We start from the raw sequence: 15655 nt of genomic DNA, 5'->3' as shown, positions 1-15655 counted from the left end.
TTTAAAACCATTTAGATCAAGGCTGCTAAACCCCAGGCCCGCGGGCCACGTTATGGCCCGCAAAAGAATATTAAACGGCCCGCACAAGGAAGTTTTGAATATCCCGCCAACCTAAGAAAGGTTGCCGCGAAGGAACGAATTAACTACCTACTACGCTGTTCCTGCGGTCATACCTACTATGCTGCCCCGCGCACTGCCTGACAGCTGTGCTGACTGCTGACAGTCTCAGTCTCAAAAACAATAGAGTACGTACGTGTAACATACGTTTTAATAATTATATGTTTGTGAATCTCATTTTATGCTTATATAACCCATTGAAGTTTGATTGATATTATATTTAATTAAACTAAGTTAATGGCCCGTTATAAATATCGGAATCCACCGTTTGGCCCCACTGTAAAAAAGGTTGAGCAGCCTTGATTTAGATCTTAATGTGAACAAAAAGTTAAAAACTTGACCAAATAAATGCGCCATTCTGTATTTTGATTATTGTTTTATTATGTACGTGACATTTAAACTAAAAGCATTATAACCGCCCACACTAAGCTTAATATTTTTGTTGTTTTATATCAAATTCATTTAAAACACGGTACAGTAATTCGTATTCTAAAAATCAGATATAATTTCGCATTATAATACAATATATTAATAATATGGATTCATCTGCTACCGTAAATACTTCTACAAATAAGTACAGAATACTTCTCATTTCACATAATTCTCATTTATTTGTTAATTACATGACAGTCTTTGTTTGACTATGATATTAAGAGTATGAACATTAATATTCATTTGTAACAAAGGGTAACATTTCTACATGACCTGGTTTGAGAGGGTCTTAACATTTGTTACGAGGTATTATTAAAGTTAACATTGTAACTGTACTAATTAAGTTATGACAATATTATTTCATTTCAAATTGGCTTAATATAATAAAATTTAAAATTTGTTTTCAAACATAAAAACAAAAATATTTAAATTAAAAGGCCGTGGCCTTTAACTTTATTTTTGAATGAAATCATAAAATCTTGATTAGAATTATTGTATAATTTATCACGCTCAATACAATCAAAAGATTGAGTTATATCTCGAATTTTACTCAGTTACGGCTTTTAAAAAAATCTCATTAGAATCAGATAATAGTAATAGGAATTAGGAATTAACAGTTAAATTGTAAGACATACGTACATTCATAACATTTCTTTATACTTTTCGTTAGTTTTGTAAAAGTGTACAAAAAAAAATCTTTATCTTTTTCTCCCAAATCTTAAGATTAAAATATCTTGTGCCACCTGTTTACCTGTTCCCGTTTGTTTACGGACTGTCACAAAATTGGGTCATCCCTTCTTAGCTGTCACTCAAATGTCACATGTTCTACTCTTTCGCACACATACATTCTGATAAGCTATCTCGCTTCCGCAGTTGTGACGTGATTTTAAACCTCCTGATAACGACCATTAAAATGACGTTTCTATGTGGTCTCTTATCAGTAAATATCCATTTATCTATTATTTAATACATTTGCTTACTTTGTATTAACGATAATTGCATTTTAATAGCACAATATTTGCATTGTATTAACTTATTTATAGCTTTAATTACTTGTGATAACAATAATAATTGTGATATGCATACTACAGTTTTGAATTTGAAATGCTATTCTTTCAGACAAAAATGGAACATCCGTTTCATATTATAGAGAAATAAGTATTTAGAAGTTAATATTATTACTTATAATGATTTACTTTAGCTATCTACGTTACTTTAGATATTACATTGTTTTCGAAAATACGGAAATCCTACGTGTTTGTGCGATCTATTATAATTCTAGTGCCCAGATAATCTGTTACGATTTATGGCGCATTTGTCATCAATTTTTATATTAAGTATGTCAACGTAGAATTTTGTAAAAAAAATATAAACGAAATAACACCTAACTCAGCAAAAGACTCCAACACACGATTCTCCACAGATTAACCTTTTCTACTTACTAATCTGAAAGACATAAATCTATTATTTTATCCCAAAATGGTCTATTCTGCTCCATATTGGCATTTCGCTACCGACTACCGTATAACCGATTTGACCCCATATATCTAAATACCACGATCGGTGACTCAGTATCAGTTAGGGCTTAGGCCCTATAGGGCACAGGGCTTGTACCATCGGGTCACGATTGTCCCATAGGTCCCATAACTCTATTGACAGTCGGACCCACTACAGCCTTTACAATAGACCGACAAAATTGCTTGAATATCTAAGAATTTTATTCATAGGCAGATAGCGGACTTACGTGATTTCGTCTAGGTCACCTTTGAAACAATGCTTTTTGAGGCAGAGTCGTAATATAAGAAAACATTAGAAAAGTGGCAGCAGACTTTTCCTAAAAAAATCAACAGCTTTGTCATATTTTGTTTGTATATAAATATTAAATAGTTAATTCATGAAGCCCCAAGCGGCCACATCCGGCCGCGATAACAATAGATAAGCTACTGTGTCTCGTTTTTCCGCGATCGAAAATTTAACTAGCCATGGCGAGCGAAGCGAACCCTAATATATCCCACAACCTAAGCACTTTTGTGATACAATTTACTGAAAAACTATCACGCCTATTGATTTGTGCTTTAACATAGTAATTTTTATTTATATGTAGATGTGTTATCATCGGTCGGTCAAGGTTTGGTTACTGTAAAAAATATAAAAAAACTGGCTTAAAGATAACCTCGCAGAAAAACGACGCGAGCTCTCACTAAGCTCGGCTTTTAGCTAGTAAAGTAACTGGCGACTACTGACCACCGTTTAACCGAGTCCAGCCTCAATTTAAATGCGGTTCATAGCTTAGCGGTTAATCGCACGTGACGTCACTGTGCCAGGGCTGGCACACGATTGTTTTTTTGCTTATAATCCATACTAATATCATAAATTTATTCCAGCCGGAAAATTACATTGAATATCTAATTTTATCCCAAAATGCACAGTGATTAAAGAATTTAGACGTACGATGTTGCAGGTAGCTTTTAAGTTAATTATTTTATATCTGAAAATGAGATAAAAATAAGAAATAATTAGTTGAACATTATTATTTATTACTTACAAAACTTTTATTGACTGAATACACTTGAAAGTTAGAGACAATTTTATCAGAAGTGTTTGTATTTTGTGCTGTTGAGTGTTTTTCATTCATGATGTTTACTTTGTGTGCGTGCGTTCATACACGTACGATTCCTAATGTTCATAATAGGGAGACCCTGATTCTTCTATTTCAATCCTACATTAATACAGCATCGATCCTGCTAACGTTTAACATTGTTTTGAATAATCAGAAGATTTTTGACGTTGATGTGAATAAAAATGTATAATTTTGTAGTATTCTTATAAAGCAAGACTGCATCGAAATTAAATAGAAATTGTATTATTTAAAGGTATTTAGCAGAATCAATCCATACTAATATTATAAATGCGAAATTGTGTCTGTCTGTCTGTTACCTCTTTACGCCGAAACCGCTGAACCGATTTTGCTGCATGGAGATACTTTGAGTCCCGGGAAAGGACATAGGATACTTTTTATCCCTGAAAAATGTACGGTTCCCGCGCGATAAACGAGTTTTGGCGTAACGGAGTTGCGAGCTTCATCTAGTCCACTATAATATTTAGTTATTTGCTTAACGAAATAGTAATTCTGTTCGACGTCATTCTTGTTATATTCTACACACAATATGACTAAGTAATGTATCTCATATTAATACTTCACATCTCTACTATAGTGAGTCATTCTTAAATTAATACCAACTGAATAAATTATTTCACTATTCATAAAGAAGCAGAGCATATTATTTTGTACAAAATAACAATTTAATATTTATTTTTAATACAAACGCATTTGGTAAAATGAATTAACTCTTTTTTTGTGTTAGTACCTAATAATAAAATAGAACATTGTAATGCCCTCCTTTAAGGAGGAAATAAAAAGTCTTAAATTTCGAAAGCGTATTTTATACTGTACTTATATGTAATTTCAAAGAAAAATCTGATCAGGAAAAAAATACTCAATTTTTGAGATGTGAGAATTGAGATATTTTTCCTTGAGGAAAAATTATGCGGAAAGCGCTTAGATCAGTGGCGTCTAAAAGAAATATTTCTTTTCAAATTAAAATGGCATTTTGTGCCTAAAATGGCACTAAGCTCTGGTTCCAATGACGATATTAATTTTGCTCCTATATTTTCCAAACATACATTTTTATCTTTACAGGGGCAGCCCTGTAATGCTTATGTCATGTCACATGTGCGACGCTCACCACTTATCAGGTGATTTTGCATAAAAAGTTGAGTACAATGAGATTAGGAGAAGGAGAAAAATTCAATAACCTCATTTAACTGAGTTATGAGTATTATTAAGCTATTATTTACAGAAAAATATATTTTTATAGTACCATGATAAAAATATCGATTAACGAACCAAGTTACATACAAATTTTGACATTTTATAATATAAAGGTGTGTGCCTTAATTCGTCGATTGGGCTTTTTTTTTTAAACTAAAAGTTACCCAGAACTTCGCAGGACAATGCATTATTGTAAAAAAATGTCAATCGTGCTTTTTCAGGATTAATCATATCTTCAAGTATCCCCAATCCCCATACGATATTTCATCTAAATAGGTTCAATGGTTACCGTCGCTCGTCAATCAAGGAGAAAACCCGGTTTAGCAGTTTTCTCAAAATTGTAAAAATCAAAACTCAAAAGTAGTGGAGCGGATCTCTTGGCGACTGTACAATAACAATAGTCTTTTTATGATGCATATGAAAAGTAATTTTAAGCTCATTTGAACATTGTTATTATCATTGTCGTTTTAATTGTCGTTAATTTGTAACGCCCGATGTAGTCACTCATTACTTTTATGTCAATTCATAATGCAGCAACGAAACAGTAAAATATTATATATGTTACATAGTTCATAGCGGAAATGTTAAATTAAATATTTACGTTTTAAATGAAATTGTAGTCCCCATAGGATGTTAGGAGGGAGATCTCTAGAGGATAATACTGTACACAAAATTATGTTGTTAGTAATTGTCACAGAATTTTCAGAGACTATGAAGACTAAGGCCGGCCTCACACAGCCGGAATTTCATAATCGGAAATTCATATTCTTACAGATCGATCTATGAAATTCATAATCTGAAAAAATCAGAATGTGTGTGGAGCGTACTGATATTGTATGGTATTCCGGTCTTTCTGAATTAATAATATGAATTTCCGATTATGAAATTCCGGCTGTGTGAGGCCAGCCTAAAGTAAGAAATAAGTAAATCAATTTTTTAATTACTAAGGGCCAGTTTCGCCACTTTCTGATAAAGTGCCGAATAGGCTGTTCACAGCTTTTTTGACAGATTCTCCATACTTGATCTGTCAAGTTAATTGGTGGATAGCTTATTCGTCACTTATCAGGAAGTGGTGAAAAAGGCCCAAAGTACTTTCTGCAGCAGAAGAAAATGCTGGGAAATGTTGTTATATCCAGTAGTTAAACGATTGTCTGGGGCTATAGCTGATTAAACTGACTGACTGATTCCACAACTGATTAAAAAACCGTAAGTTTTTGTAGATTTATTTTGTTCTCATTATATTAATGACACGGAATATTTTAATCAGCAAACTGAATACTAGATGATGCCTGCAACTCCGTTGCGCCTGAATTCGTTTATCGCGCGGGAACCGTACACTTTACCGAGATACTTTGTCCTCTCTCGGGCTCAAAGTATCTCCATGCCAAATTTTATCAAAATCGCTTCAGTGACTTAAGCGTGAAGGTAACAGACACACTTTCGCATTTATAATATTAGTAGGTACGGGTTTTATATTTATGCTAGCTGCCTACGTACATCATAGCGACCCTAGTTTCGTAAAAACCGGTCGGCCTTGCGTCGTGTTTGGTTAGCTATAATTTAAATACACTCAATGGAACAATACTGTGGTAATGTACAGATGTTTGTTAATTATGGCCTTTATTACGAGAAATCTTGACGTCATCTCCCAGAAATTATTTTTGATGATAAAAATGTGATGTATTTTCCGAAGGATCAGTTCACATTGTATCGGCGTTGCAATACATTTCAAAATGAACCATTCGAAAAACCCAACACTGCGAGCAGCAAATCTGTCATATAAATGTATGCCCTTTTGTGCAGTAAATAAAGTTCAGTTTTAAATAGGTTTTTTAAGAAATAAAATGCAACGCAACGCCCCACAGCGTTGTGAATTGTGATGTTAATATGTGTGAGTTGTGACTTGTGACATAGAGAACTTGTGTATGTTCTTAAAAATGTTGTCTATTCCCACAAATCTGCTTTCTACTTTGTACCATGTTGTCTAGTACAGGATTTGTCAGTAAATATAGTCTAATTTATTAGTAAACGCAAATGAAAATGAAGCCAGATTCTACGAGTTTAGGAATGTAACTTGCCTTGACGATTGCCCACCGATGCAAGTAAATACTAATAACTTTCAACTAAATATTTGCTTACTAATGTTCGGGCCACACTAACGAGAAACGCCGTTAATTATCGCGTTAATTCTAAAACATGTTATAGCATTATCGCCTTTAATTAGTGGCATGTAAAGGCGATAATGCTATAGCATGTTTTAGAATTAACGCGATAATTAACGGCGTTTCTCGTTAGTGTGGCCCGAACATAAGGGTCAGTTCCTTAACAATATGACGCGGCGATGCGATGCTTTTTAAAATGGTCCATTCAAAACTGAACTTTATTAACTGAACAAGAAGATACAGCTCGACAAGGCTTTAAATGAACGTGGGTGACATTAACGGGAGCGCTGCTGGTAAAGGAGTGTCAAACACATGTCAAAAATGACGTTTTTGTATGATAGAAGCGTTTAGTTCCTTTTCTCGCCACGTCCATTTAAAGCCTTGTCGAATTGCACACATTGAGTTGACAGACCACGTAGTGATTATATTCTCTTTGTGACAGACCAATAGAATACTATAGGTCTACCAGAATCTGATGGAAATTTTTGACAGCAGATTTTCAAAAAATATCCTTGATCATTGAACAAATTTTTATTTTTGCATGTTTCACACACAGTCATAATAAGCCGCTAAAGGTAAAAAAATGGATCAAAATGTTTTATTCCTATACCTCGGTATTGCTAGAGTCAATTTATTTTCTTACTTTTTGCCATCAGATTTTGGTAGACCTATATGACTGTATACTGCAATGTTTTCATGCTAGAACAGCGGGGCTAAAATGGTCGCTTAGTTGAATCATACAATGAATCATTTACGATTCATTTTTAAACTTCTCTTAACGTGCAATTCATTTAATGATTCGTACTAAGCAATTCATTTGTTGTTGATGAAAAGTCGTAAAAATCAGAATCATCAAATGATTATTAAGTTAATAAACGTATAAATAAATAAATTATTCTGTTTGACAAGCGATGTTTGCCGAATAGGCTGCCGGTGCCTATTCGGCAAACATCGCTTGTCAAACAGAATAATGATCAAAAACATCAGACTTGAGTAAAATGACTATGAAAAGTAACCATAGCATACCTTGGTGCAAAATCTTACTTTTTTGTAGCATATGATTAGGATACTTCTCTTTAAATCAAAATCACCATATTATATTTCCATATAATTAATAATTTCAAGTATCGGTTAAATTTTCATATTGTTATATGGGTATAGATGCCCTTAAGGCAGTAACGTTACGAAAATATAACGATATTTGAAGATTATGGTGAAATTATTAAACAACATTTTGTTTTTAGTTATAAAATGATTTTAATGAACAAATATACAATAAATGTTTAATACATAAAATATAACAATTATATCAAATATTTCGTGGATCATTCATAAAATCATATATAAATGTAGAAAAAAACCGGTCATGTTCGTTTTTATGTTTTTCAGAATGGCAATACAGTTTCAATTATGAATCTGCTAATGAATTGAATTGCCGTTGACGTAGGACGTTATTTTACAAAATTAGATGAATCACCGACGATATTGCTCGTAATATCGTCGCTGAATTGATTTAGAGGAATTGCTAAAAGTTACCATATTAGCCCCGCAGCACAGACAGTAAACAAAAATTTATTCGACGTTTGACAACGTTCCTGTCAATATTCTGATATGACGTGTGTCGGGTTTTGGTCGGATTGTTTACTGTATGTGCTAGTAACGCCCTCTGCTCCAACTTTTGCGTAATGTTCCTTATTACCTGCGCTTTTGGGCTGTCAGTTCCAATTTTAATGTTTGTAGGGTTCCGTACCCAAAGGGTAAAAACCTGACCCTATTACTAAGACTTCGTTGTCTGTCTGTCTGTCTGTCTGTCTGTCTGCCTGTCTGTCTGTCTGTCTGCCTGTCTGTCTGTCTGTCGCCAGGCTGTACCTCATGAACCGCAGTAGCTAGACTTCTGAAATTTTCACAGATTGTGTATATCTGTTGCCGTTATAACAACAAATACTAAAAAAAAAAATATTACTATTTGAGGGGGCTCCTATACAACAAAAGTGATTTTTTTTTGGCCTTTTCTGCTAATGATAATAATGGCAACAGATAGGCACTTGAAATTTTCACGGTACGGAACCCTTCGTGCGCGAGTCCGACTCGCACTTGGCCGATTTTTTTTTAAATGCATCGCCTTGTCACGCTGTAATGTAAACTTGCTTATTATCTGTATCCATCTAGAAACAGTAGCATAAAGATGGGGAAAACCGTGTGGGTTTTCAAATTGTGTTCTCGGAAGCCAAGATAAAAAGTGACCAGACGATATGAAGATAAATCTGGTCTTGCCTTATACAGGGTATCTAGAAAATCTATATCCGCTTGCTCTCATCATTTTATGAAAACCTAGGAAATCTGAATTAGTACTACTATAGATATCATAATATCTATAGTAGTACTAATTCAGATTTCAGTGTTGCCAACCTAAAAGATAAACAATGGCTGACAAACGATAAACGATAAAAAATAGTTATAAATAATCGGCCACGTGCGAGTCGGACTCGCTCACGAAGGGTTCCGTACCATTATAGAGCAAAAATAGGCCAAAAATTGTGTTTTTTGTATGGGAGCCCCCTTAATTTTTTATTTTATTATTTTTATTAATTAATATAGAGCACATACTAATCAAAGATTTTGTGAAAATTTCAAAAGTTACCCATTATTGATATCTAGCAAAAAAGGCCGAAAAAATTACGTTTGTTGTATGGGAGACCCCTTAAATATTAATTTTATTTTGTTCTTAGTATTTGTTGTTATAGCGGCAACAGATATACACAATCTGTGAAAAATTCATAAGTCTGGAGACAGACAGACGGACGGACAGACGGACAGACAGATGAACAGACAGACATCGAAGTCTTAGTAATAGGGTCCCGTTTTTACCCATTGGGTACGGAACCCTAAAAATAAAAATCACATATAATAATAAATGTCATAAATCATAATAAGTATTAAAAATTAGAAATAAAAAATGATTGATTGATTTGGACGGGTAGCACTCCGGAATTGTCACTGGAATTAAAAAAGGATATAACGTGCACTTAAGAAGTTTTCTATTTAAAAATACGAAAAATAGCTTTGCCTAATAATATTACGTTTAGATCCAATTCATCACATCATTTCATTTTTCATATGGATGAAAGAGAAGACATGACATTTTAACGAGCTGTTAACGCTAGCAGACGTTGGTGAATTGGGCCTTACTATGTAATATCTTTACTTAATATTATAAAACGGAAGAGTTTGTTTGTTTGAACGCGCTAATCTCAGGAACTACTGGTCCGATTTGAAAAATTATTTCAGTGTTAGATAGTCCATTTATCTATCGAGGAAGGCGAAGGCTAATTTACGCGGGCGAAGCCGCGCGGAACATCTAGTCACATATATTTTCGGAAAAATCAGTTTAAAGATTTGGTTAGTTAATACCTGTTTGTCCAAGATATTACTATCGCACTATGTCAATATGTTGCGCAAGTATGGAGCAACGTGGTAGCGTCCTATGGCGTCAACATACTATCACTATGTCATACATTATGTCACTTAATTTGAGGTTATGAAGGTTAGTTGGTTTTTTAACTAAACGTAAACAAGTTTAAACGACAAATCAATACCTACATAAAACTTTATCCATAGAATCTCTTTATGCTTAAAACGCTGAAACAATTTAGATGTAACGTAATTTGGGGTGAATAGATAGGTCTTCAAACTTTTGTAATTGTTTTCGTAAGGTTGCAGAACGGATACCCACTTTTTTAGTCGTGTATATATTGATTCTTAGGCCAAACTATTGATATAAATTTGTTTATATTCGGATATGTTTGTAGATATAAAAAAAATACACAAAATATACGTAATTTCTAATTACTACTTATCAGGGGACAATAGACACACCTGAGGGGTGATTAGAAAAAAATCGTAGGGCTGCTTCGTTACAGTTTCCCTATACATATACTCTTTATTAGATAAAGGCAAGCAAACTCGAGAAGATTTCTTTAATTATTTATTAGTATAAAGTAAAATTATAATTTCAAATAGAAATCATCAATAATAAAAATGAATTTAAATGCTATAAATTTAGAATTTACCACGAAAACAAAACTAAAGGAGAAATTTGAACTGTAGATAATCATTACAAACTTTGTGGCAGCCTGACATAATCATGGCTAATCACCCCTCTTTCGTAACTAATCACCCCTTGGCCGTGTCTATTAACCATATTTGCGTACCTATTAACCTCTCAGGCGTGTTTATTCACCCCTTTCGTGTATCTAATCACCTCAAAAATTTAAAGAAAATAAGGCTTACGGAAAAATAACAATTTTGTATACTCAATGCATATTCTTATCTTAATAACTATATTAAAATATATTATAACAGCACTGACCGCAATCTGAAGAAAACTATTAGCTATTATAACCAAAATTCACCGAAATACGGAGGTTCAAACTCTCTTGTCTACAACGACTTGTTTTGTTGTCAACTTTGAAATTAAATTTTGGCAGTTTTAGCGATGTAGCCACACATAAAAAATTGCCAGACTAAGGAGAATGATATCAACAAAGGACTATGCCCAAAAAAAACCCATACCTAGTCGATTAAAATAATTTATGTACAGCAAAGTAGACCATAAATAGTAGATTGAAAATATGCAATTAATTTTTTTCAAAATCTTATGATTTTGAAAAAAATTAATTGCATATTTTCTGAAACCGATAATTTGAAAAAATAAATCTGAGATAAACAGTGTGGTCTACTTCAAATCAACTAGTTACTTCCTTTGTTTTTGTGATCTGTCTCATGAAAGAGATGTTGATAGACAATAATGTACAATTCAATAGAGAAAAAAATCGGCCAAGTGCGAGTCGGACTCGCGCACGAAAGGTTCCGTACCGTTATAGAGCGAAAGTAGGGAAAAAAATGTTTTTTGTATGGGAGTCCCCCTTAATTATTAATTTTATTTTAATTTTGAGTTTAAATATTAAAGTACACATATAATTGAGAACTTTGTAAAAAAATCTTGCGTCTACACGTAGCCACTATAGATTAGGAGCAAAAAAGGGCAAAAATATCACGTTTGTTGTATGGGACCCTCCCTTGAATCTTAATTTTATTTAGTTTTTAGTTGCTGTTGCTGTTATAGCGGCAACATATTATATACACAATCTGTGAAGATTTCAGAAGTCTAGCTATAGCGGTTCTTGAGTTACAGCCTGGAAGACGGACGGACAGACGTCGAAGTCTCAGTAATCGTGTCCTGTTTTTACCCTTTTGTACGGAACCCTAAAAAAGACAGTATATCAAATATATATTTTAAAAATAAACTAAATTACAAGTGGATTCACTCTACATCCTCTATCGGTTGTATCACGGGGAGTGCTCTTATGTTTGGAATACCTCCTGCAACTTTTCGCCATCGCTCCACGCAAGAAATATAGTCTTCCACCGTGCGTTTTTTTGCGTAACTTTCTGCTGCGCACTGTAAAACTTTGAAATAAACTGTCACTATATTTTCAATACGACCTGCAAACCTTCAAAGGCCGGCAACGTACTTGCAGCTCTTCTAATGTTGCGAGTGTTCATAGGCGACAGTATATATTTGCTTTCCATCAGGTGACCCGTTTGCTCGTTTGCCCCCTTATTTTATAAAAAAAAAGATAATATAACCGATATCACGTACATAATAATCCTAAAAAAGTACATTTTGTATACTTACAGATTATTTTCTATACCAAACTAACATTCTATACTGGCAGATATAAACGTGATAAATATTTAAATATTAAATTCATAAATACATAATTACAACACTGCACATCTGTATTAAAAATGTTTTTGCTATGTATTAATCGCCAAGCTATCGTTAGTAGCATCGCGTCGTCCTAACTATCATAGATTCCTATATGAAAAGTCAATTAGTTACGATCGTTTTTAAAGTACTCGGTGATTGTTTAATCCAAAAAGGACATCGTGTTTGGGATACAGTATATGTAGTCTACTATGCCACATATAAATGGTTTCAATCGATTACGGGTTTTTGGTCCATACATTTTTGGGCATTCATCTTTATAAAGTTTCGGGTTTTTTACTGGGGATACCGAGTTTGCCATAAAAAAACATTAAAACTTATCCTAAGACTTTTTCCTATTGCCCCCTTCAATTCTATTCACCTCGGTTTACCGATATGGAATGGAATTCCAGGAAAGGACGTAAGATTTTATAGCGGCAAATATTATCGATCTCAGTACCTATAGCTATAATATGTTACACTGAACACCAGAAAATTAACTTTGTTAATAATAATTAATTCTATGTTCTAAATAGTATACTTATTACATAAAAGTGTTAACAGAAATATTTTATGTAAAGTTTTGGAACTTGTCTTAATATTTGGACCAGAGCTTAGTTGCTATATTAATAAGTTAGTAACATAATATTATATTATATTTGTTACTACAATATTCATCTGTGTTATCAGTAGACAGTAGCTATGTTTATAGTCATTGACACGTCAAGATTATCAGTATGAATGAACTAAGTACATATTATAGTAAACTTATATCAGTCATACCAACTTGTTTTGTGTCATCAAAATAAGTATTAACTAGATCGCCCGGTGAACTTCGTATCACTTTCCTCCTCATATAAACGTTCCAAGAATATTTCAAAACTAAAATTAGCCAATTCGGTTCAGCCGTTCTCGAATTTTCGCGCGTAATAAAATTTTAAATTCGATTTTATTTATCTTTTTGCTGCGTAAATCGTACATTTTTCCGAAATGAAAACGTTGTCGATCTATTTTTCTAGATTGTTTACTATCTCATATTAAACCTATGATAAAACATCGGCCAAGTGCGAGTTGGACTCGCGCACGAAGGGTTCCGTATTATTATAGAGCAAAAATAGTAAAAAATGTGATTTTTGTATGGGAGCCCCCCTTATTTATTAATTATATTCTATTATTAATTATTAAAGTATAAATATAGCTGAGTATTTTGTGAACATTTCAGGTGCCAATCTGTTGTCATCATTGCTACCGAGCAAAAATGTTTGTTGTATGGGAGCCCTCTTTAAATATTTAATTTACTTATTTTGTTTTTAGTATTTGTTGTTATTATAGTGGCAACAGAAATACATAATCTGTGAAAATTTTAACTCTCTAGCTATTACCGTTTCTGAATTACAGCCTGAAGACAGACAGACGGACAGACGTCGAAGTCTTAGTAATAGGGCCAGGTTTTTACCCTTTGGGTACGGAACCCTAAAAATGTATATAATATAGAGACTAGGATTTGTAGTAAAAATTAAAAAATTGTTAGTGTCACTTTAGTTTTCAATGTGCGAAAATAAACCTAAATTGATAACAACCAAAGTGCTTGCCTACGCAACTACTATAACTAAGTATGTACTTTATGTAGTTATTCACAATCGCCTACAAAATGGGGTCTTAAGTACATACAAACAAACAAACTTTGACCTTTCATCAGATAATTAACGATACGACAGAATAACCTACAATTAAACATTCGTAGTGTTGTGATTTGTGATATCGATAAATTACAATCAATTAACGCTTTTAATTTAAGTTAATATTATTTTAATTAATAAAATTAATGTGTTTTCCCAGTAGGTTGATGATTAAACATTTTATTGTAGGTATAACCGCTCAGTTCATAACTTTTTATCTTCTTTTATTTTCTTATTTCTACCGTGTTTATTTGAGACTTTGGTACTTTAATGACATTATGATTTGGTATTAATCTTCAGATTGTTATTTAAAGAAGTTTATTTCCTAACTTCTACAAATCATGCACATTAACTTTGGCAAAGTTAAAGTATGTTCCACGAGAACTTCCAAATGAAAAGCCTTTACACAATATTGTTTTACTTTTCTGATAACTTACTTTACTTATACAAAATTGATTACAATAATGACACAAAATATTACGTAGGTAGGTTATTTTATATTTTTGTACACATTTTTAAGATATGAAGTTTTATTATTGCGATATGTTTTTATTCGTTTGCAGCCATACACAAAATTTTACGTGACATGAAAATAAAAGCCGAGTTGAAATATTTTAGAATATCTTTATAGTTACAGTGCAAAACATGAAACTGACGTATAAATTGTTTGTTTGTAACCTTATACGGCGTATGAATCATACGAAAATGTGAGGTTTATTTAAACTCACCGTTTTGCAAGGATATAGCGAACAACTCGTCGTCTTGCAGCCATCGGAGCCCGTTAATTATAGACATATCAGCGTATCTCAATGTGACATGACATCTGCATAACACTCACAGCACAAACACATCGATATGAGCACAACACTAGCACGGTATGTCAAAACACGGGCACTTTTCGGAATGCGGGTGGAACGTCAAAATTTTGACAGCTGACGTTTCGCCGCGGGGTGAACGAACGATGCGCGCGCGCACGTATAGCGCGGTTCGCCGCAGCACTCGTACTGACTAACTGACTATAGTCGAGGCGGGGGGCCTACATGTCATGCGGCTCCGTATAAGCTACTGTTGTCCAATTTTTTTTTATTGTTGAATAATGGATGTGGCAAATAGACGAGTGCCGACATATCACTATAAACTATGAAAAGAAAAGTAATTTAATGTTTGGACAGAGATGTAGAAAAAAGCTATTGTGAAGAAAATAATTTAATTATATTTTTAAGAATACTTAATTATCAAGGATAGGGCCTAGAAGTGATATAAAGCAGTCTATTTTTACATCATTATAAGTCCAGCAATGTATCTGAGAATCTTACTAGGTCGATTGTTTAAAAACCACTGAACCACTGATAAGCCGGTTTTTATGTCAATAATACTTTTCGTTTTATATAGTTATACAAGTAGTGAGCGATCTAGTGATGATGGATTCTACGTTATAATAATATTAAGATGAAAAAAAAACCGTCAGCTCTCAAACCAAAAAACAAAAAAAAATATATAATGTTTTAACCTATCAAGCCCCAATAAGGACACCGGTGACCGCGACAACAATAGAATACTAAACAATAGATTTCCAAGAATCCGCGATCGAAGGATTAAATATATTACTTAATTGGAACAGTGACAAAAACAGAAAGGTAATAACAACTCCTTTTCTTAGGGG

General features: G+C 33.3%; 1 protein-coding gene across 1 annotated transcript in view; it reads right to left on the bottom strand.

Annotated features, from left to right (window-relative positions):
- LOC121735834 (rho GTPase-activating protein 7) overlaps positions 1-14979 on the bottom strand; it is a 259758-nt gene extending 244779 nt beyond the window's left edge. Inside the window, exon 1 of the mRNA XM_042126790.1 lies at positions 14721-14979. Coding sequence (XP_041982724.1) covers positions 14721-14787 — 67 coding nt within the window. The 5' untranslated portion in view covers positions 14788-14979. The remainder of the gene's footprint in view (positions 1-14720) is intronic.
- Between the last annotated feature and the right edge of the window lie 676 nt (positions 14980-15655).

This window comes from Aricia agestis, chromosome 18 (assembly GCF_905147365.1).
Source record: "Aricia agestis chromosome 18, ilAriAges1.1, whole genome shotgun sequence".
Taxonomy (NCBI): Eukaryota; Metazoa; Arthropoda; class Insecta; order Lepidoptera; family Lycaenidae; genus Aricia; species Aricia agestis.
This window is presented reverse-complemented; position numbering and strand designations above follow the sequence as displayed.